Raw genomic sequence first — 24,817 nt, forward strand, 5'->3', positions numbered from 1 at the left:
AGATCTACAAGCTCGTAGCGCGGCACTCGGTGCCGCGCTATGAGCTTGTATATCTGCTATTTTTGAATAGCCAAAGAAATCTAAAGTAACACAGATGCGTTCCAGGACTAGAGGTAAAAACCTCTAGTCTCAGAGAACCGGCCTTGAGTCACAACTCGAGTTACTTTGACCACTTTATTACATCCGCACCAAATCTCCTCACCAAGCTCTACAAGCTCACAATGTGTCACAATGCGTCACAGCGCTGTGAGCTTCTACAGTACATTGGCTATTTTCGGCAAATGTTCATCTATTCTTCAGACATGGCCAGCATAGGGATGCTAGGGTTCATGTGTTTCAGTGAGGAGACTGCAGGTGTTTTGTCATGAAGCCATCTGCTGGTCATATGTGTAGTTAAAGTGATTAAATGAGGAGACTACAGGTGTTTCATGAAGCCATCTGTTGGTCATATGTGTAGTTAAAGTGCTTAAATGAGGAGACTACAGGTGTTTCATGAAGCCATCTGCGGGTCATGTGTGTAGTTAAAGTGCTTAAATGAGGAGACTACAGGTGTTTCATCATGAAGCCATCTGCGGGTCATATGTGTAGTTAAAGTGCATCTTGTCTCTTCCAGGTTCCACACTTCCTCAGCGCTGCAGAGAAAACACCACAGAAGAAGAAGGTGCAGCAGCCCAACTTCGCTGACTTCAGTCGTTTCAGAGAAGAGGTGAGACACCAGTTTATTTATGACCTGCAGCTTCTTGGCTCTCATATGACTCATTGTGTAATAGAGTTTAATATTTATAAAAGACGAAACATCTGCACATGGAAAAATATATGATCTGGTCTATAGAGAATCCGTGGATACGTATATACAGTATGGTGTAATATGCTCCCAAAAATGATGTCCTTGGAAACCGGGAAGGTCTACCCATTAACCTGTAAAATCTTGAATGAATGAATCCGGCAAGTTCCTGGAAGTACTTCTTGGAATACTGATGCTGGTATACTGCTATGTCCATGCTCTATTCTAAAAGGTCCTTACACAGATGAATGGGTAGAGAGGCGGGCCTCGGAAACAGAAGGTCCCAGGTTTGATTCCCGGCCCCGGCTATGTATTGAGCCGGGGCCATTCAGAACACCATGGCGCCTACTAGAGCAGTGGTTCTCAACCATTTCAGGTCGTGACCCCCAAAAACAATCATATTTGAACTGGGGAACACCAACCCAGACAAGGACTTGGAATTGTAGGCATTACATGTAGTTTGACACGGTTCCACAGATCAATATTGTGAAAATAGCCAATCTTGTGAGCTTGTAGATCGGCTATTTTCTAAATGTTTGCATCTTTCTTACATTATTTGACAATTTGACCAATGTTTGACCAGTTTTTATAGTGCATAACCCCGGCTATGTATTGAGGTGTCCCATGAGCAAGACACTTAACCCTTAACTCCTCCCTGAGACATTGCCTCCGTAGTGCCCACTCTGCTCCTGTTACTTAGGATGGGTTAAATGCAGATAACACATTTCACTGTATACGCAAATATACAGTGGCAAATACCGCAAAGGACTGTTGACCAAATTATTATTATTATTACGCAGGTGGCGCAATTATTTCACATCAAACTATTAATTTGGTGATGCCTCATTCATACAGGTGGGTGATTTTATTCACTGAGAAAAATCGACCTTGCTTTGAAAAATAAGCACTCCTTCTGTGTGGACATACTCATATCATAAACAGCTGTTTAAATTGATGCAAATAAATGGTCAACATCTGGTCAATGCAAAACCAGTCTTTCCGCTGTGTGGAAAAGCCTGGTAACGCGAGGTTACCGTTGAGCGGAACCATCGTGAATAAGCAAATAAAATATTGGGAGCTTATCTTTCAGCGTGCGCATATTTCTTCTTTTTTACAGTTATGGCTGTATCCTTCACCTGAACCCAGTTGAGTTTGACATGCACCATTTACAACAGTTCATCTTTTTTCATGATTTAAATGTTGTGGTACGGGACAATTTCTGCTTGAAGTTGATCCGTGTAATCAGATTGTCCTTGCCAAGGCGGGGGGGAGAAAAAAAAAAGCATTCCATCCCAAGTCGTCGTAATTTCTCCAACCGCAATCTCAGGTGACGGGCCCATAAATAAAGATGTCCCGTTTGTCAAGTATACGGCTCCCTATTTCAGCACAGAAATGAATTGAGGGCCTATGACAAGCGGCGTACATCAAACGCCGCTGTAATGTGGACTGGCGTGGGAAGCCAGCCAATGAATCGAAGATTTATCTCTGGTTGAAGTAACATGTCATGCTTTTAAGTACCCCGACCCCTGCTCACATGCTGCTGCCTTTGTCCTTCAGTTGTCTTTCCTGACGCTGTCTAGTGTTTCACCGTCTCTCTCAGTCAGTGTGCGTCTGTGTGGGACATATCAGATATTATCAAATGATAGCAAAGTTTGATGTGACAGTATTAAAGTGGATTGGGCTGCCACTGGGTTCCACTGTCAGCATGTTGCATGCAAATCCTAAATGACACCCAACACGCCGTGTGGGATCATATTTCTGCCCCTCCCTCCCAGGTACTGTACGCTTTCTGCTTCTGTTCACTGAATCGGAAAAATAACACCTGATGATGGGTCCACAGAGTAAAGTGCATATGTTCATTATTGATGAAAGTCATGCATCCGAAAGCAAATGCATTAAATGCGTATAACACTCCCCCATATCGCCCGAAACAATAAAACGTTGTAAGTCATGCATCCAACTGCAATGCATTAAATGTGTATAACACTCCCCCATACAGCCCCGAAACAACAAAACGTGAATATCAACAACATTAAAAGTGAATATCACAAGGGTTTTAAGTGATATTGTCTTTGTTAAAATAGGTTTTAAATAGCTCTATATTCTGATAGTAAATCATTGCTATAGAGTTTTTTTTTGTTCAGTAACAGGGGTCTCTCCGTCTCCCCAGCCCTTTAGTAAACAAAAAATAAATGTTTAGGTCGGGATATCAATTTTATCCAATCAGGAAAGAGAACTCATACAGGATACAGGATAAACAATTGAAATGAAACTGAAACCAAAGAAATGAGCAGACAAAATTGGAACTAGAACACAAGCTGATAAAAGATCTTAGTGGGGTTCTCTCTCCTGACTGGATTAAATTGGTATTCCCTCTCAAAGAGCTGGAGATCTATTTATTCATATAGAAAGTAAGTACTATATATAGAAGTACCCTAAAGGACTATTTATAGAAACTATTTCCCTTGCCCTTCTTTCTTGATGATGATTTGTAATGTAGTGTATGTGCTGATTATGAATTGAATACATAGGACAAAAACATGTTAGAGAGAGATAGGGAGACCTCTGCTACTGAACAAACACTATAACAACGCTTACTATCAGAATATAGAGCTCTAACTGTTTAACAAAAAGCTTACGCCACCTTGAGCAGCTCCAGGCCAGTTGAACATCTTCCCACATGTGAAAGCTGATAGGGTCATGTGATACGCTCCTGTCTGCAGGCTGTGTGTGTACCGGTACATCCATTTTACTGCCTCACAGTGGGAACGTCCCAACCTGTTTCATCAGCTCCTGCACACTGTGTCACGTCTCATCTAACAGAAGTGTAGAATTATGAGCATCTGTCATGCACTTCATCTAGCATATAGAACCCCATACTGTCATTCACTTCATCTATCTGTCATCCCAGGTCAACTGCACAACTTACTTAACTTACACAACTGCACTTTCTTTCGTGAAACAACCCCCCAAAAAATGTATATATTTTACTGTTGGGTGGAAACTGTCCAAAATGTCAGAAACTGAAAAATGTGTGGTCCAATGCATCCTATGTAGTTATTTAGTCACAAGCTCTTTTCGTTGGTTAAATATTTATAAAATGCACAGGACACACTTTCGCTTTCAATTCACTTTCAACCACAACGTGGATGAGCTTGTAGATCGGCTATTCTGGCTATACTTGTGCGTGTACGAGGGCATTCATTTATGAAAAAACATAATGTTGAAATATGAAGATACAACATAAAATGTTGAAATATGAAGATAGAAGGTTTCTTTCTGCCTGACAACAACGATATATCACATGTTGATGGTATATAGGCTCTTGTCCATTCGGAGCGAACACTTTGACTTGCATGTGATTTAGCAGTTTACAGTAAACGGTATGCCAACGACGCCTGATGGTCGCCTGCTGTGGGTCGTAATGTAGGAAGCCTGGGAATGCTGCATTAATCAATTATCACCTTTCATAACTCATCTCCCCAGTGCACTGACTGCTGTGCATTGTTACTCAGCTTGCAGCGAAATGATGTGCACATTTTGTACTCCGGAAAAGAAAAAAAAAACATGTACTGTATGTCAGAGATAAAGTATCAAGTTATGTAGCTGTATGTATACCACTCTTTTTTTGTTGTACCATAGGTTACCCTATAGGCTGGGGCGTAACACCCCGGCATATACCATGTCATAATCCTCATCTACATTAAAGCTGCAATCTGGGACCTAAAAAACAACATAATAATAATATATTGTACTCAAAACAAAACCTCTCCCCAGAAACTTCTATATACACATGTTTCTGGGGAGGGGGGGGGGATTACTAACCTGATATGGCCAGACTAATATCACTGTGTAGATATTAGTTTTAAAAAAAAGTAGAAAAAATGCCTATGGTGATAAAACCACCCCATATTTGCATACTGGGCCCTGATTGGTTCCTCACTACTTACTGTAAGTGCTGAGGGAGTGAAATCCAATCACAACTGAGCGGTGCCAGACCAAATCTGCCGAGGGCATTTTTTTTTTTTGCTATGGGCAGATTTGTCTGGTTTCCAGGCTAGGAGGTTACTAGGTAACACTATAGCCACTACTGCTGAAACGTGATAGGTGAAATAATCCATGTCTCAAAAAAAGAAAGTATTGACATGAGGTGTGCTACCCGACACCAGGGTCTAAATGACTCAATGGACGAGTAGGAAGACCACCTCCTCCTGTCTGTGACCCCGTGGGAGTTCCCCGTAAAGCAGGGGTCTTCAACAGGGGGTCCGGGACCCCTAGGGGGTCCTCAGAGTTACTACAGTGGGTCCACCAAATCTTTGTGTGAGATTTTTTCTTTTTTTTTTACATTAACCACTTGAACCCTAGCATCTTTTCTGAGGAGAACTTAAGCCAAAAATAGCAGATCTACAAGCTCACAACGCCTCGCACTCCGAGGCGTTGTGAGCTTGTAGATCTGCTATTTTTGGCAAAGAGTTATAGGTGTAGAGGGGAAAAAAGAGCAGCAAAAGTCTCTCTCAGCTAGGGGGTCCTTGGTCTGAAAACGTTGAAGACCCCTGCTGTAGATACCATCCAGGGTCTTCTCCTGCTGTGCTGTGTGTGAGCGTCCATGTCTCCAGGCTCTGTGTGGCTGAAGGCCACTGTGTCAGCAGACAGTAGCCTGCTGTTGACTGGGTGCTTTTAGAGGCCATTTGACTGTAAAGTGTAGTCAATTATCACAACGGATAGATAAGTGGAGGCCTTTAGACTCGTCCTGTTTCCGTCAGACACACTTAAAGCTAATTGACACTTTGTTAGAACGACATCTGTTGAAAATGCATAGTAACATCAAGGGGGTGTAAGTGATTTTGTAAGTTTAAAGCCTTAAAGCTCTATATTCTGATGGCAATCATTGCTACTATAGTGTGTGTGTTCAGTAACAGGGATCTGCCCTGTCTCTCCAGTACACATAAAATACATTTTCATGTCAGGATACCAGTTTCATCCAATCACCAGTTAGAAAAAAACGTCTTTTTTTGCTTTCATCTCTTCCATTTTGACCTGTTTATCCTGTATCCTGCATGAGTTCTCTCTCCTGCATGAGTTCTCTCTCCTGATTGGATGAAACTGGTATCCCGACATGAAAATGCAAAGCGACTTTTAATACTCAGAAAAGCGCTATATAAATTGAAGCATTGATACTTTTACTTAAGTAACAAATGTGAGTACTTTTCCACCACTGTTAATGTCTCCGCCAGGAGACTATGTTTTCGTTCTCGTCCTTCCGTGTGTCCACCAAGCTAACATTGGTCAAACTTCACGTGACACGTGACAATATGTTGAAAGGGTGTGCTTTGATTGGCTAGCGAGACGCATGATGAAATAGAGACCTATAAATAGGTGTGTCACTTCAAAAGATCATTTATATCTTTTGAATTGAGGTAAGACAGGATTAAACAGGAACAGTACTGGCGGAGACCTGTGCTCCGATGAGCACATTTTCTAGTTATAATTATTTTGTTTGTGTTGTACTAAAGAGCTGGAGAGACAGGGAGAGACCCCTGTTTACTGAACAAACACTCTATAGCAACGATTACTATCAGAAGAATGATACAATGGTACAGACAAATGGATAAAACAACACTGTGATCGTTTGTGTCACATGAGCCGGCGGTTGGACAGGGTATCAGTTAGCCTATAGTGAGTGAGTCATCGTCCATGACGGAGGGGTCATTATTTAGGTGTGTCACAGTGCCATCCGGCCCTCAGGCTCCTGGGGGCCTCTGGAGAGAGAGAGAGCACATGATCACATGATCTGTGTTCAAGGGTCAAAGGTTATCCAAACAGACTTTCTCAAGCCTTTTCCTGGTTGTCTGGTCAACATTCATTCCTGGATACTTTGAGCCAGCCTTGAGGTCATGTTTTAGTGTTCAATGTGCACTGTCCCTGCCAATTAAACAAATTAAGGAAAGCGAAAGTCCTAAAAAAAATACACACCCTCTTTTTAAAGGGTATAACATTTTTAGGAAAAGGAATATTATTATCATTACAAATAATACATCTGCAGAGGTTTTAAAAAGGTGTTGAATAAAAGTATTGCTTTTCCCAAAAATAATTATTATGATTGTGAAATAATACAGTATATATTTCTTTATAACATTGTCGGCCTGGCAAAACTGAAAAAAACTGGCAAAACCAGAATGATCGGTTCGTTTTATCTCAGTAAGCTGTAAGCTGACGGACCTTTACGTGTTCTAACGTCCAATTGACACCAGCAGTGTTACGACGCTTTTCTCTCTGACCTTGTCCGTGACCCGCGGGGGGGCTTAGAGGCCCATCGTTCTGACGTGGTCCTCCCATGTGACGTCAAGTGCCATTCATAGCATTCTTGTGCAGATGCCGTCCAGGGCCTTTTCCTGTTGTACTGTGAGCGCCCATGTCTCTCAGCCCCGTACAGCAACACTGAATCTATCTTTAATGAGAATCAGATTCAGTAGAATCAGTCGAACAGATAGATAGATAGATACTTTATTGTCCTTGCGGAAATTCATTTTGTACCAAGCAGCCATCAAGATTCAAAAAATCACAAAACATAACATAAATACACAATACATAGACAGATCACACAATACATTGAGAGTGCTACACAGCTCCTCTCTTACAGAGTGACAACTAGAATTCGGCTACCAGTCATAGATGTCAGTTATCTGTTATCAGCTATGTGGGTGGTGTGATGGTGACCACACCACCTAGTCCTAAACCACAGCACCACCGTGCCTCTCCCAGAGGGTGTAGCTATAAATCCCAGCCTTAAAAACGTTCGAGGGGGGGGGGCAGCGACGGAGAAGGCCCCCGGCGGACACTTTTAGTTTTTAAGGCGTGTTTGCGGAACTGGAAGGAGATGTTGAGTTGTAACAGTATCCATTCCATGTTTTAACGGTATAATGGCAATAATATAATGCTGGTCAGAAACACTATGACCTCTGACTGTTATGACTGTACGTGTGCGTGCGAGCAAGCACACGTATGCGCACGCGTGTGTGTGTGTGTGTGTGTGTGTGTGTGTGTGTGTGTGTGTGTGTGTGTGCGCGTGTGCGTGTGTGCATGTGTGCGTGTGTACTCCTGTGATTTATTGCAACTGCAGCAACTTTTACCTTCGCATGTTTCCAGACTGCGGTCATATTTCATCCAATGGCGTGGTGAGATCTGGAGTCGTATGTTTGTGGCTGCCTGCTGGTCGCCCTCATGACTCAGCAAAATAGATTTAGTTTCTAGGGCCCAGTTTACAGCAGCAGTATATACGTATGTACGTGTCTGTTTTAACCATTAGTCCAACGTGTTAGCCACAGCGTTAACGTATGGGAATGTTGTTGTAGGGCAGTAAACCTGCAAATGGGACTCCCTCGTTAAAAAGAATGTCTTGGCCAATCAAAAACCAAGGAACTAGCCATGTCAGCTTGTTGTCATAGACTTTTTTTCTTTTTTTCTTTTGTTACCCCTTTTTTCTCCTCAATTTAGTGGTTATTGCAATTATTTCCTCCCCAAACACATGTGTGCGTTGTCACTGCTGTTGTACTGACTCTCCCGCTAGTGAGGAGGCCCCACCGGGAGGACTCTTAGAGCCTTTGTCCTACTCCTCCCGCCCAACGCTCCCCGCTGACAGGTGCCGCCCCCCCAGCCCCATATAGGAGTACGTGCAGCCGAATGCACCATGGTGGATTTGAACCCACAAACTCTGCAGTGGTGGGCAGGCCACTTTACCACTTTGCCACCCGAGCGCCCCGTTTTCATAGACTTTTAACTCTTTCACTGCCAGAATAAATAAATAAATCACCCAGTGCCAGCAATCTTTCGATTTTCTTAGCTTTTCAAGTAGCCAAGGAATGTTTATGTTTAGTAGGCCTATATGATCGATCCCCTGATGGTTGGTAATCACGGGGGCTTTCACTGTGCTTCCGCGAGAAAGAAAAAAAGGCAACGCGACCCCCCAGTCGCTTGTTATAGCTCGTCTCGTCAAAAAAGCAGGGAGAAAAAAATAAAAAAAAGATGCAGCCATTTCCCCAAATACGCTAAGCGTCAATGGTGGTGGAGATCTTTCGATCATGTGATCTCCTGGATCTGTGTGACTTGAGAATGAAAATGGTCACTCGTGTGTTAGAGAACAGCGCTTTATATTGTACTATCGTAGTCGAGTAAAAGTACAATATTTGCCTCTGAGATGCAGTGGAGTAGAAGTAAAAATACAGAAAATTGGAAATACTCCAGTAAAGTAAAAAATCACACCCAGTGTGAAGTGGGCGGTGTGTGGTCATCACAACATGACTCACTTTAAAAAAAAGGATAAATGACAGAAAGTCCATACTGCTATTCATAGGGCTGCACATGTGTCATGTGTTTCGCTAGCCAATCACAGTCCTGAATTTGCAAAGTCAGCCAATCACATTACAGTTAGTGGTGATGACACTAGCTGTAATGTGATTGGCTGATATGAAAAAAGTATCGATTTGCATTAACAATGGAAGGGTTAGGGGGTACACAATATTTTTGGTCGGTGTCCAAAACTCACTTATAGGGGGCGGCTACACCGCCCCAAAAATCACACACAGTGTGAAGTGAGCGGTGTCATCACAGTGATGGAAGCTCACTTTAAAAAAAATGATTTTTTTTGAAGTGCGTGGTACTATTTATAGGTTATTCATTTCATCATGCGTCTTGCTAGCCAATCAAAGCAAAGTCAGCCAAAGTCAGCCAATCACGGTACGGCGAAAAGGGTGTGAATAGAGTCAGCCAATCTCAGTACAAGGAAGGACGGAAAGGGTGTGAATAGAGTCAGCCAATCACAGTACAGGGAAGGACGAATTCCCAACCCCATATAGGAGCGGCTACACCGCTCAAAAATACCTCAAAATTGTACTTAAGTACACTACTTGAGTAAATGTACTTTGTTACTTCACACCACTGCCTGTACATAACCAGGCTTCACGAGTCTCCCTAGTGAAATGGAAGCAGGTGCTGCTACACTACACAGTATCACAGTGCATCTATGAGGGAGTAATGGATGAAGGTATACAATAAAAAGCAGGTTCATCCATCATGGCCGCCCCCTGAGGACTCAGGAAAGGAAGCCCCGGCCTGGAGAGCACTAGATCACTTCCTTCCTCCCCGCGGGGCCAACAGGTTGATTTATCCTCCCAACAGCGTGAACTACATTTCTAAAAACCTGCCACTTTCTACACTTCCCCCATGACATCTCATCATGGCCTTAATATCCTCCATGTCCATGTGGACACCTTGTATATCCAAAGCAGTTACTTTTCAGGAAATGGAGGGGAAAAAAAGAAAGAGCCTGTGTTCCAAAGTAGTTATTATTAGTTAATACTTTTCATTGGTTCAATGTGTCTAAAACCCACAGACATTCATTTTCACAATTTTTCCAAAATAGCAAAAATAGCCGATCTAACACGCTGGTGTATCAATTAATGAAATAAACGACAAAAGTTGAAATATGGAGATACAAGCTTTCTACCCGACAGCAACAATATTCAGCTTTTATTTCACATTTCACAGGACTGGCTTGGTTATTGACCTTTATGTATTGCAATGATTTTTTTTAAAAGCTGCAATCCATAATTTGCCTGCTTAAACCAGCTGTTTGGAATGCTTGGCAACAGTTTGTGTTGTGTGTGACATCAGACCAGAATTCAGCTCAACATATGCTATATAAGTACAGTACATCAAAGAGAAATTGTTACTTCAAGTTAGAGACTGAGGAGTTTGAGAGGGATTGTATGAGGGAAAGTCTTCCTGCCCCATAAAAGCCAATAGACTTGTTTGTGACACATAGTGTAGTCAAGAACAATATACTGAGACAGCCCGAGTAAAAACACAGATATATAGAGGAGAGAGAGAGACAAGTGAGCGAAGAGAAGATGAGGACAGATCTCCAAGCCGAAAGAGAACAAATATTTCCATCCACATCACAGTCCAAGGATTGCAGCAGCTGTGATGAAGAACCAGCGGCCGTTCGAATTGCCAGCTCTATAACCAGCCAGAGCAAAGGAGATGGAACTGATGGATCAAGACCTTACCCAGACTTTAACTCAGCCAGGAGAAGTAAAGACTTATACAGGAAAGAAAACCAAATATGTAAAGAGTGTGGTAAGAGTTTCAGTACATCAGGTACTTTGAAGACCCACCAGCGTATCCACACTGGAGAAAAACCTTTCCACTGTAAAGATTGTGACAAGAGTTTCAGTATGTTAGGTTCCCTGAAGACCCACCAGCGTATACACACTGGAGAAAAACCTTTCCACTGTAAAGATTGTGACAAGAGTTTCAGTATGTTAGATAGCCTGAAGAAGCACCAGCGTATCCACACTGGAGAAAAACCCTTCCTCTGTAAACAGTGTGACAAGAGTTTCAGTCAGGTAGGTACTTTGAAGATACACCAGCGTGTTCACACTGGAGAAAAACCTTACCTCTGTAAACAGTGTGAGAAATGTTTCAGTGACTTAAGCACTTTGAAGGTACACCAGCGTGTCCACACTGGAGAAAAACCGTACCTCTGTAAACAGTGTGAGAAATGTTTCAGTCAGTTAAGCAATTTGAAGATACACCAGCGTGTCCACACTGGAGAAAAGCCTTTCCACTGTAAACAGTGTGACAAGAGTTTCATTGATTTAGGTAAACCTGAAGTCGCACCAATGTGTCCACACTGGAGAAAAACTACTGTAAACATTGTCACCAGAGTTTCAGTATTATAGGTAATCTGAAGAGACACCAGCGTGTCCACACATGGATCAAATCTTTTTTAGGGGCACGGTGGCGCAGTCGGTAGCACTGTCGCCTCACAGCTAGAAGGTCCTGGGTTCGATTTCCACCGGGGACGCTGTGGGTGCTGGGGGCATGTCTTCTCCTCCGCCTCATCAGCGCCCATACGAAAGGGCCCACTCTGTGTGGAGTTTGTATGTTCTCCCCGTGTCTCCTAGCGCCCAGGTACCCTCACAAAAACATGCAGTAATCCTGGTCTCTATACTGCCTCCCCCTGGTCAGCCGGGGCGCCTGATGGAGGCGAAAGGAACTGGTTGGAATAACGTGTTCCTTCCACGCGCTACATCCAACCAGGGAAACTCCCCCCTATCAGGTGACAAGATGGTCAGTTGCCTCCAGAAAGGTGAGTTTTTAAGGCCGTTTTAAATGAGCCCAGCCAACTGCATTTTTTTTTGAGGGATGGGGTTAGACTATTCCAGTCCTTGGTGGCAGTGCTGTAGAAGGAGAATTTTCCCATGTTTGTTTTATGGTTGGGTGGTACCAGATTCAGAGGTAATCAAATAAAGCCTATAGAACCAGATTGCAGTACAACAGTGCAGCATAGAGTAAGTGCAAAGCTAGTTAAATGCTAAGTAAAGTGTTCATGTATATCTCCACATTCAAACCTTTAGTGTTTTTTTTTTCGTAAATCAATGCCCTACTTGATCAGACTATACAGCGTCACACAAAAGTATCAAAGATAGCAGATCTACAAGCTTGTAGATCTGCTATTTTTGCTATTTTTGAATTTGAATCCTGAAAAGTAACCGTTTTGGACATATGATGTTTCCGGCCGACAGAGACGATACCTAGGGAGCTATAATAGCTTCCTGGTCTCTTTAGGTATCGTGTTCCATAGCTTTAGGGCTTAATTGATAAAGGCTGCGTCACCGATCTTCTTTCTGCTATTGGGAATCTCCCAGAAGACCAGCAGCAGATGATCACAGGGTTCCTAAGGCAGTGGTTCTCAAACGTTTTCATGTCAAGGACCCCCAAATTGACACTTATTAGCCCGCGGACCCCCATTTAAAAAGATATGCCAAGGACCCCCAAAAGAGAAGATTTTTTACGGCTCTAGCAGTGATTTTCAACCATTTACATTTCAAGGACCCCCAGTTTGACATGCATTAGGCCACGGACCCCCCATTTAATGGCACTTCTATCTCTGGAACCCCGATTTATATTGTAAAATCAATGTTAATGTAACTCAGAGAGTGTAGAAATGGAACCAAATGGACCCGTTAGGGTCCATTTGGTTCCATTTCTACACTCTCTGAGTTACAGACCTATAAGAGTCCATTTGGTTCCTAACTATCTATCATTTAGCTGGGGACCCCCTGGAACTTCCTCAAGGACCCCTGGGGGTCCCCGGACCCCACTTTGAGAACCAATGTCCTAAGGGCTTGTAGGCTATAGCTGACAAGAGAAAATAAAAGGTTAGGACGTTATTTGAACCAAGTATTTAAATACAATATAACTAGTACATGTGCAGTGCTTTGACCCTGGTGTCGGGTAGGACACCTACTGGTTGACAAGTACTACTGCCTGAAGCCAATAAGCACAATAATGTCAACCCTTACCAAGTGGAGATGTTCCCTCTTGGTGAGCGGTATAGATGTATTGTCACCCATGCAGGAAACTGAGGTTCAAATGCCGGATAGGATATACAACGTACAGATTGCAACTTTGAATTCATTCACATCTAGATGGGGTTATTAGCGTTTATTGTATTGTGTGCGTTCCCATAAAAGGGGCTTTCCCTTTGAATGGGCGTTCCCTAAGGGTCAGCACACTCCAGAGGGATGATATTCCCAGGCCGTAGCGTATCCCATAGCCTGGAGGGAAGATTCCATGTGTTCCAGCGTAGTTATTATTAGTTAATACTTTACATTGGTTCAATGTGTATAAGACCCACAGACACATTTGACCACGTTCACTTTCAGTTTCACAATTTTTGCAAAATAGCAAAAATAGCCGATTTACACGCTGGTGTATCAATTAATGAAATAAACAACAAAAGTTGAAATATGGAGATATACAAGGTTTCTACCCAACAGCAACGATATTCAGCTTTTATTTCACATTTCGCAGGACTGGCTTGGTTATTGACCTTTATGTATTGTAAACTATGCAATCCATAATTTGCCTGCGCAAACCAGCAGTTTGGAATGCTTGGCAACAGTTTGTGTTGTGTGTGACATCAGACCAGAAATCCGCTCAACATATGCTATATAAGAACAGTACATCAAAGATAAGTTAGATAAAGTTAGAGACTGAGGAGTTTGAGAGGGATTATATGAGGGACAATCTTCCTGCCCCATAAAAGCCAATAGACCTCAAATGTGTCTGTGTCCAAGACATATAGTGTAGTCAAGAACAATATACTGAGACAGACTGAGTACAAACACAGATATATAGAGGAGAGAGAGACAAGTGAGCGAAGAGAAGATGAGGACAAATCTCCAAGCCGAAAGAGAACAAATATTTCCATCCACATCACAGTCCAAGGATTGCAGCAGCTGTGATGAAGGACCAGCGGCCGTTCGAATTGCCAGCTCTATAACCAGCCAGAGCAAAGGAGATGGAACTGATGGATCAAGACCTTACCAAGACTTTAACTCAGCCAGGAGAAGTAAAGACTTATACAGGAAAGAAAGCCACATATGTAAAGAGTGTGGTAAGAGTTTCAGTACATCAGGTACTTTGAAGACCCACCAGCGTATCCACACTGGAGAAAAACCCTTCCTCTGTAAACAGTGTGAAAAGAGTTTCAGTCAGATAGGTAGCCTGAAGAAACACTTGCATGTCCACTCTGGAGAAAAGCCTTTCCAGTGTAAACGGTGTGACAAGAGTTTCAGTGTGGTACTTTGAAGATACACCATCGTATCCACACTGGAGAAAAACCTTACCTCTGTAAACAGTGTGAGAAATGTTTCAGTGAGTTAAGCACTTTGAAGATACACCAGCGTATCCACACTGGAGAAAAACCCTTCCTTTGTAAACAGTGTGACAAGAGTTTCATGAATTTAGCTCACCTGAAGTCGCACCAGCGTATCCACACTGGAGAAAAACCCTTCATCTGTAAACAGTGTGACAAGAGTTTCAGTATTATAGGTAATCTGAAGAGACACCAGCGTATCCACACTGGAGAAAAACCCTTCATCTGTAAACAGTGTGAAAAGAGTTTCAGTCAGATAGGTAATCTGAAGAAACACTTGCATGTCCACTCTGGAGAAAAGCCTTTCCAGTGTAAACGGTGTGACAAGAGTTTCAGTGTGTTAGGTACTTTGAAGATACACCATCGTATCCACACTGGAGAAAAACCTTACCTCTGTAAACAGTGTGAGAAATGTTTCAGAGAGTTAAGCACTTTGAAGATACACCAGCGTATCTACACTGGAGAAAAACCCTTCCTCTGTAAACAGTGTGACAAGAGTTTCATGAATTTAGCTCACCTGAAGTGGCACCAGCGTATCCACACTGGAGAAAAACCCTTCCGTTGTAAACAGTGTGACAAGAGTTTCAGTATTATAGGTAATCTGAAGAGACACCAGCGTATCCACACTGGAGAAAAACCCTTCATCTGTAAACAGTGTGACAAGAGTTTCAGTATTATAGGTAATCTGAAGAGACACCAGCGTATCCACACTGGAGAAAAACCCTTCATCTGTAAACAGTGTGAAAAGAGTTTCAGTCAGATAGGTAATCTGAAGAAACACTTGCATGTCCACTCTGGAGAAAAGCCTTTCCAGTGTAAACGGTGTGACAAGAGTTTCAGTGTGTTAGGTACTTTGAAGATACACCATCGTATCCACACTGGAGAAAAACCTTACCTCTGTAAACAGTGTGAGAAATGTTTCAGAGAGTTAAGCACTTTGAAGATACACCAGCGTATCCACACTGGAGAAAAACCCTTCCTCTGTAAACAGTGTGACAAGAGTTTCATGAATTTAGCTCACCTGAAGTGGCACCAGCGTATCCACACTGGAGAAAAACCCTTCATCTGTAAACAGTGTGACAAGAGTTTCAGTATTATAGGTAATCTGAAGAGACACCAGCGTATCCACACTGGAGAAAAACCCTTCATCTGTAAACAGTGTGACAAGAGTTTCAGTACAGGTAATCTGAAGAGACACCAGCGTGTCCACACTGGAGAAAAACCTTTCTACTGTAAACATTGTCACAAGAGTTTCAGTATTAGAGGTTATCTGAAGAGACACCAGCGTGTCCACACATGGAAAAAATCATCCCTCTAAAAACAGTGAGAAGAGAGTTTCAATCAAGTAAGCATTCTGAAGAAACACTAGTGTGTCCACACCATACACTGTAAAACAATAATGAACAAAGCAAAGCCATTGGTTTCTACAGACCATTTTAAAAACACTTTTTTTTAGGGGCACGGTGGTGCAGTCGGTAGCACTGTTGCCTCACAGCTAGAAGGTCCTGGGTTCGATTTCCACCGGGGACGCTGTGGACGCATACCCTGGGTCAGTGCCGCTTTAGACTCCACAGGGGCCCTACGCAGGATACGGCGCGCGCACGATTTTTTTTCGGGTACCCCGCGGATAAAGTTACTTTTTTTGTTACTTTATTTCGGTTTTAGTGTGCTGCGCAGCCTGCGCTGATGTGAACGCAGTAATGCACGCTATTTTCTGCTGAAGGGAGGGGGCGGAGAGGGGGCCTCTTTGATCGGCGGGTAGGCGATGCAACCTGCGTAGTGTGCGTGTAGGGAGAAGCGGCCCTGCCCTGGGTGGGGTTGGCAAAAGGGCCTACTCTGTGTGGAGTTTGCATGTTCTCCCCGTGTCTCCTAGCGCCCAGGTACCCTCACAAAAACATGCAGTAATCCTGGCCACTATACTGCCTCCCCCTGGCCAGCCGGGGCGCCTGATGGAGGGGAACGGAACTGGTTGGAATAACGTGTTCCTTCCACGCGCTACATCCAACCAGGGAAACTCCCCCCTATCAGGTGACAAGATGGTCAGTTGCCTCCAGAAAGGTGAGTTTTTAAGGCCGTTTTAAATGAGCCCAGCCAACTGCATTTTTTTTTGAGGGATGGGGTTAGACTATTCCAATCCTTGGTGGCAGTGCTGTAGAAGGAGAATTTTCCCATGTTTGTTTTATGGGTGGGTGGTACCAGATTCAGAGGTAATCAAATAAAGCCTATAGAACCAGATTACAGTACAACAGTGCAGCATAGAGTAAGTGCAAAGCTAGTTAAATGCTAAGTAAAGTGTTCATGTATATCTCCATATTCAAACCTTTTGTGTTTTTTCGTAAATGAATGCCCTACTTGATCAGACTACAGCGTCACACAAAAGTATAAAAATCACACCCTGTGTGAAGGAAGCGGCGCCTTTGATGAGCCCCGTGCTGAAACATACACGGGTGTTGTCATCAATATTTGTTTATAGCCCAGCCAATAAGAATACAGCGGACACACGGACACACGGACAAAGTCAGATATAGAGCGGCTGGCGCCGCTAAAAAATAGCAGATCTACAAGCTTGTAGATCTGCTATTTTTGCTAGTTTTGAATTTGAATCCTGAAAAGTAACCGTTTTGGACATATGAGGTTTGCGGCCGACAGAGACGATATCTAGGGAGCTATAATAGCTTCCTGGTCTCTTTAGGTATCGTGTTCCATAGCTTTAGGGCTTTATTGATAAAGGCTGCGTCACCGATCTTCTTTCTGCTATTATTGGGAATCTCCCAGAAGACCAGCAGCAGATGATCACATGGTTCCTAAGGGCATGTAGGCTATAGCTGACAAGAGAAAATAAAAGGTTAGGACGTTATTTGAACCAAGTATTTTAATACAATATAACTAGTACCTTTGCAGTGCTTTGACCCTGGTGTCGGGTAGGACACCTACTGGTTGACAAGTACTACTGCCTGAAGCCCATAAGCACATTGTCAACCCTGAGATTCCCTCTTGGTGAGTGGTAGAGGTATTGTCATCCATGCAGGAACCTGAGGTTCAAATGCCGGATAGGAAATAAAACGTACAGATTGCAACTTTGAATTCATTCACATCTATAGGCAGGGTTTTTCACGTTTATTGTTATTTGTGGGCATTCCCATAAAAGGGTCTTTCCATTTGAACGGGCGTTCCCTAAGGGTCAGCACACTCCAGACTCGAGGGATGATATTCCCAGGCCGTAGCGTATCCCATAGCCTGGAGGGAAGATTGCTGCCTGATAATTAATTGACAAAGAAATGACATAGTTGTCGTTGACCGATTAGAAAAATCCTGGGTAAGACATCATGTCACTTATGAAAACATCTAGAGAGCTGGCTTCCCCTGGTATCTATTAGGTATTGTGTTCCATGGCTTTGGGGTGTAATTGATAAAGGCTGTATATGTTATGACCGGTCCTCTATGGTGTGTGTTTTCAGGACGAGAGAGGCGTTAAGCCTCAGGAGAAGAGTCCGCTACGCAGGGCGGGGCCAAGCACCGAGGACCTGACCGTCCCTCCATTACAGGTCAGAACGCCAAAACCTCACCGTGCAAATGAAACCAAATGGAACCAAATGGACCTGTAACTGAGAGTTAACTTAAAGTCATACTGTGTAACTTTTTCAATTCAACAATAAGTATTGTTGATATAATCTTTCACTGATATGTGTTTCACAATAGCCATTACAAAATAAATGTGTTTTTTTGTTATTGTTTTATGTTCTAAACACTATTTTTCTATAATTTTTATCCCTCGATTTTGTAACCCTTTTTTCACCCGGTGCCAATTTGCTAAGTGATCCTGGGCACTACACTCCCCCCACCAGCCTAGGGAGGCCAGGGCCGAGCTCATGCCTCCTTCAATGCATGAGAGCCAACTGACCTTCTTGTCACCTGACAGGGGGGCGGTTTCCCTGGTTGGACATAGCGCGTGGAAGGAACACGTTATTCCAACCAGTTCCCTTCCCCTCCATCAGGCGCCCCGGCTGACCAGGGGGAGGCAGTATAGTGACCAGGATTACTACATGCTTTTGTGAGGGTATTAACTACCCTAGGAGACACGGGGAGAACATGCAAACTCCACACAGAGTAGGCCCTTTCGCCAACCCCACCTAGGGTATGGGAAAAAATACCCTAGGTGGGGCACTATTTTTAGTGTGTGCCCCCTACACCAACGTTGTTTTTTGAAATATTCTCTGCTCTTCTACTAGACCATGCTTCATTTGTTTTGGAGCGGAGCTTCCGTTATTTTTGTTTGGAACAGAATTCTGGGAATCATAGTTCTAACGGACCATAGACAGAACAACAACATAGACAAAAATTGTATAATAATAAAGTCACACAGCATGACTTTAACACTCAGGATTTCACAGTGTGTGCATGCATTCGTGCCTGTGTAGTCCTGGTTGTTAATGTTTTGTTTCTTACCTTTTGGCAGGACGCGACTGGAGTCTCTCTCAACAGCCACGTCCCCCAGAAGCCAGTTCGTAGGAAGTACCACGCAGACAGCCTGGAGGGCACGCCCACTCTGACCACGCCCTTCAACCTCCCCGCCAAGCCCGCACAAAAGTCAGTCCTGTATCATGTTTGACTTTTTTTTTTAAACGCACAATTCTGAAATACACACAAATTCTTTGACTTCTCTATCTCAATCTTGAAGGTAGGGTAAGTGTTTTGTTTTTTCTTAAAATAAGTGTTAAATAGCACTATATTCTGATAGTAATCATTGCTATAGAGTGTTTGTTCAGTAACAGGGTTCCATGTCTCTCCAGTTCTTTTAGTAAGCAGAAAATGCATTTTCAGATGGGAATACCTCTTTTCTCCAGTCAGGATAGAGAACTCAGTCAGGATACAGACCAAACCAAAAAAAATGAAAAAATTGAAGCTGATAAATGGGTACTCTTTCCTGATTGGCTGATATTGGCAACCCACCTGAAAATGTATTTTCTGTTTAATAAAGAGGAGAGACCCCTGTTACTGAACAAACACTGTTTAGCAATGAGTACTATTATAATATAGTGCCTTAACCCATTGATACCTGGAACGCATCTGTGTCACTTTAGATGTCTTTGGCTATTCAAAAATAGCAGATATACAAGCTCATAGCGCGGCACTCGCTTGTAGATCTGCTATTTTTGAAAAATCTTGAAAACGTTTTTTTTTTACATTTTTCCAGAAACTGTTATGATTTAGATTTTTTTCTAAGAATCTCCTCAGGTCTTAATGGGTTAACCTTTAGGTATGAAGTATCCTAAGGCAAGGCCAGTGTATTTGTGTTGCAGATTTCAGCTACAAGGCAATTCAAAGTTATTGACATAAAATGATGTGATTTTAGGCGTCAAGACACTGAGCAAAATAAACACCTTATAAAGGGACATTCGAACATAATATAAATAAAAATAAGTAAAAATAAAACAGACAAATAAGAGTCAAATTACAGTGTAGAAGAAATTATCTAAAGTACCAGAGGGCATGCGGCAAACAGAAAGGTCTTTATCTTTGGTTTAAAAGAACTAAGAGTTGCAGCAGACCTGCAGTTTTCTGGGATTTTTCTCCAAATAAGCGATGCATAAAAACTGAACACTACTTCTCCCAAAAATATTATTTTTTAAAGGAAATACACACAACGTTGACCTTTTTTTATTTAAATGCAAGTCTGAAATACACAGAAATTCTTGAACTCATTCTTTGTGCCGAGTGGTTTAGAAAAAGCCTTCAGAAGGATGTGAAAACCCTCCATTTCTGGGAAATTAAACCCTTACGTGCTGCTCCGTGACCAGTGATGCCAGATTTCGGGAGAGAAACAAGCAACCAGGTCTAAGAAAACAAGCTCAAAAGAAGCGACTATCAGTTAAACCAATTTAAACCTGCATACATCGGCTTTTTGAAAATAGCAGATCTATGCTATTTGATCTATGCTATTTTCTAAAGAATCTTGAAAAAAAAGACAAACATTTTGAATATTTTAAAAACATTTTAACTACACAATCTTAATCTTGTCTCTGACACAAAATATTTTCAGATGGTGGTCCGTGGCCAACATAATACATATTTAATTTTGGGGGTCTTTGACGTGAAAATGTTTGAGAAACACTGGTTTAAACAGCATTAGGAAGTCACCCCCAAATAAGCAACAAGCCCAAAAAAAAAAAACAGCAACAAATATTTACAGGCGACTTTACAGAAAAACAAGCCCAAAAAGTCACTTATAATAAGCAGGCCTGGCAACACTGCCGGTGGCGTGCAAACCCTCAAACCGACGCGGCGTGATGATGGCCCTGACACATGTGTCTGTCCGTTCCTATTGGACAGACAGGGCTGACCAGAACAAAAGCTGTGACGCTCGGTCAGTAGGGAGGTGACCATCAATAACTGTGGTGACAGCTAAATGATAGTCCTGCTGAGTTATGTGAGGCCTCCTTGGCCCTTTGCTGTGAACCTATACGAGGAGGGAGGGGTGAGGGGGGGGGGGGCCATCAGGGGCCACAGCGTGACGACGTCCTCTGGACTTTGGGTGCGGTCGCTCTTTGATCCCCGGTTTGTTTACGGGCCGAAACGACACCTTTTAAACTCTGCGTTTAGTCTCACTTCTACTGTACTTAAACACAAGTGAGAGAAGGGGGATGTGAGATTGTTTTGTACAGTATAGTGTCTACATTATTTGTCTTACGCACTTAAACCCTACGTACTTCCCCATATTATTTGTCTTACACACTTAAACCCTATATACTTCCCTATATTATTTTTCTTATGCACTTAAACCCTACGTACTTCCCCATATTATTTGTCTTACACACTTAAACCCTATATCCTTCCCTATATTATTTTCTTATGCACTTAAACCCTCTGTACTTCCCCATATTATTTGTCTTGCGCACTTAAACTCTATATACTTCTCTATGTTATTTGTCTTATGCACTTAAACCCTATATACTTCTCTATGTTATTTGTCTTATGCACTTAAACCCTATATACTTCTCTATGTTATTTGTCTTATGCACTTAAACCCTATATACTTCTATGTTATTTGTCTTATGCACTTAAACCCTATATACTTCTCTGTTATTTGTCTTATGCACTTATTATTTGTCTTATGCACTCAAACCTTATATACTTCTCTATGTTATTTGTCTTGTGCACTTAAACCGTACAAGCTTCCCTATATTATTTGTCCTATGCACTTAAACCCTGTATACTTCACTCTGTTATTTGTCTTACGCACTTAAACGCTATATACTTCCCCAAGGAAGTATTTGTTGCTGTCCGGCAGAAACCTCATATCTCCATATTTCAACTTTTTGTTTTTTCGTCACTTAATGTCCTACTTCGTCGTACAAGATTTTGGTTCAATTTCCTGAAAAGCAACGTTTTTGGACAGCAGTGATATAGTGTATGCACAGCTTGCTCACTGGCACCAGGCCAGTGGGCTGCCCCCCCCCCCACCTGTGATTCAAAGACGTACAGCATGCAAGCAGGACATGAAGTCCATCGGAATAAGAGTGCCAACTACCGTGCCAGCTGGAGGCAGGAGGTCTGGAAAGGTATCCAGAATAGTGAAACTGTGCTGAGCAAGGCGAAAAAAAAGCACCTCAACCACAGCCAGGCTATTCAAGTGCAATCACTGCCAGAGAGACTGTCATCTACGAGTTTACAGCCACACTAAGCACTGCTCCCTTTTTATTTTCTTTTTTCCCCAATTCAGTCGTTGTGCCAATTACTTCCTCCCCACACACACATTTCTGTGTGTTGTCACTGTGTTGTCCCAGACTCCGTGGGTATGGGTAGCTACTTTACCACTGCACCACCCGAGCGCTTAAGCACTGCTCCCTTAGCACCACCTGATCTTATTCAGGTGTGTATGTGCCATGGTCTCTTGTGACTGAAGGCCGCTACTTAACTAACTTCCCCAAGGGCAGCGTACTTGGCCCTTGGCCACCCTCTTTTTCTCCCTCTGCACCAAACCTCTTCGCCGAAAATAGTTGTGAGCTTATACATCTGCCATTTTCACCTAAATGTTCGCCCCCCAGAATAGGAACACTAGGGTGTGAACCCTTGTGTTGATCACAGCGGAAATGTTTAGATTGCATGCAATAACGATAGAGAAAAAAACATTCTCAACATGCCGGTTCGTTAAAATCGATAGACAGAATTCACTTGATGCTCAAGCAGTTCTCAAGGCTGTTGCCGCTAGTGGCAGAGGGGAGAATGGCTGTGTTTTTTGTGCTGGACATCACATTCACTGCACAGACAATCTTTGGTGCTTTCAATTATTTGCTTAGCGATAGGGAAGACTGTTGAACGTAGTTATATCACCTGATCTACTGAACATTGCTCCTGCTGACAAGTTGTACAAGTGAATATACAAACTGCACAAAGAGTGTCTTATTTATGTGCAGAACGTCTTTCTTCAAATGTTGTTGCAGGCTGCTGTCCAGACAGAAGAGAGAGATCCAGCTGGCCATTCGTAAGAACAAGGAGACCAACGCTGTGTTGACAAGACTCAACAGTGAACTGCAACAACAACTGAAGGTCATCCGTCTTGTCTGTCTGTCTGTCTGTCTGTCTGTCTGTCTGTCTGTCTGTCTGTCTCATAGTCCTGTATATAGTCTCTGTCGGGTGGAAACCTCATATGTCCAAAACTGTTACTTTTCAGGATTCAAAAGTAGCAGATCTACAAGCTAAAACTACAGACTAAAACGCGTCGCCCTTTCGAGCTTGGTGATCTGTTACTTTTGATAGTCTTGTGTGACGCTGCTGTAGTACTGTATGATCAAGTAGGGCATTTAAATCACAAACAGTTAAAGAATATGGAGATAAGAGGTTTCTGCCTGACAGCATTGATATACGCACAGTCTATCTACATATCTACCCCCCCCCCCACACACAGACACACACACACACACACATTTTATTTACATCATGAGGAAGAGTTGACACATCCAGCTGTGCCTCTAGCTCTGCACGTACAGCAATGTTTAGCTTCAGGGGGGGGGGCGATCTACAAGCTCACAACGCGTCGCGCTAGAGTGAAAATCAGCCATTTCGATGGCATCACAGCCCGCCCAAAAAAGATTTTAGTCGACTAAATCAACTGTAGATTTAATCGACGAAAACCTTATGATATTTAGTCGACTAAAACTAGACTCGAAGTAAAACATTTCAGGTGACTACAATATGACTAAAACTAAACATCATTTTATTCAAAAGACTATAAACTAAATCAATATTTGCTGTCAAAACAACACTGTTGTTTGTGTGGATCTATGCGGCAGCAGAGTGGACTGCATTAGTGTCTGACCTCCATGGACAGTCTGTCATTCAGCCTGACGCTGAACCTCTTAGAGGGTCACAGTGAGAGATGTGTACTAGTAATCAATATGCACCATGCAGCCAAAACACGCATTTCAAGGGCGAGCACGTTGCCTCTGGTGATCATATTCATAACTGTGACAGACCGGGCCATGGTTTTATTTGTGGCAGCAAAGCATACACTGAGAGGGAGCACGTTTAAACCATAATTCCTACACGCTGCCTTTTTTCAGCAGAGGACTTAAAGGTGCTCTCCTCCTGATCGGATGAAATTGGTATCCTGACCTGAAAATTTATTTTATGTTACTAAAGAGCTGGTGAGACGGGGAGACTCCTGTTACTGTCCAAACACTCTATAGCAATGATTACTATGGTAATATAAAGTATTTTAACTCTTACATTAACCTTAAAAAGGTAAATTTCACTGATTTCTTTACCTAAATCCCTTGTTCTTGTGGGAGGAGGTCATATATTGTGATGTCAAACGCTTTGACATGGCGGGTGTACGCCTCCATATTTCTCGGGAGACGTGCACAGACATACACGGTTTTCACACACCATCTATCTACAGCTCTGGGGAAAAGGAAAATAAAGAGACCCTCCAATTGTTTCTTAAATGTGCATTTCTCATTCCATTCCGGTGTCTGTTGGATTCCAACACAAAAACACCTCATTCTTCTAAACCAGGGGCGTTTTCAGGGCGGGGTCCACTGCGACCCCCCCCCCCCCCCCCCCCCCCAACACGATTTTCAGAAAAATAAAATGATACTTCCTCTTATACGCTCTCACTCCACTCACTCCCCCTCGCTCCTCATGGCAGGCCACTCTCTCTCTCTCTCTCCACTGTCTGTAGCCTACCTGTGTAAGTATATGGCGGTGAGAGAACAATAGCCAGCCATGTCCGTGGCCTCGGTGCTCGCAATTAGCATTCTTAGTTCACCATGGCGGCATGGAGAGAACAATAGCCAGCCATGGCCACTCGC

General features: G+C 42.9%; 1 protein-coding gene across 1 annotated transcript in view; it reads left to right on the forward strand.

Moving 5' to 3' along the window:
- reps2 (RALBP1 associated Eps domain containing 2) overlaps nt 1–24,817 on the forward strand; it is a 57,107-nt gene that overhangs the window by 28,667 nt on the left and 3,623 nt on the right. The window contains exons 15-18 of the mRNA XM_084067585.1: nt 614–706; nt 17,966–18,052; nt 18,964–19,094; nt 22,949–23,054. Of these exons, the coding sequence (XP_083923711.1) occupies nt 614–706; nt 17,966–18,052; nt 18,964–19,094; nt 22,949–23,054 (417 nt within the window). The remainder of the gene's footprint in view (nt 1–613; nt 707–17,965; nt 18,053–18,963; nt 19,095–22,948; nt 23,055–24,817) is intronic.

The sequence above is a fragment of the Gymnoscopelus microlampas genome, assembly GCF_963454915.1.
Source record: "Gymnoscopelus microlampas genome assembly, chromosome: 9".
NCBI lineage: Eukaryota > Metazoa > Chordata > Actinopteri > Myctophiformes > Myctophidae > Gymnoscopelus > Gymnoscopelus microlampas.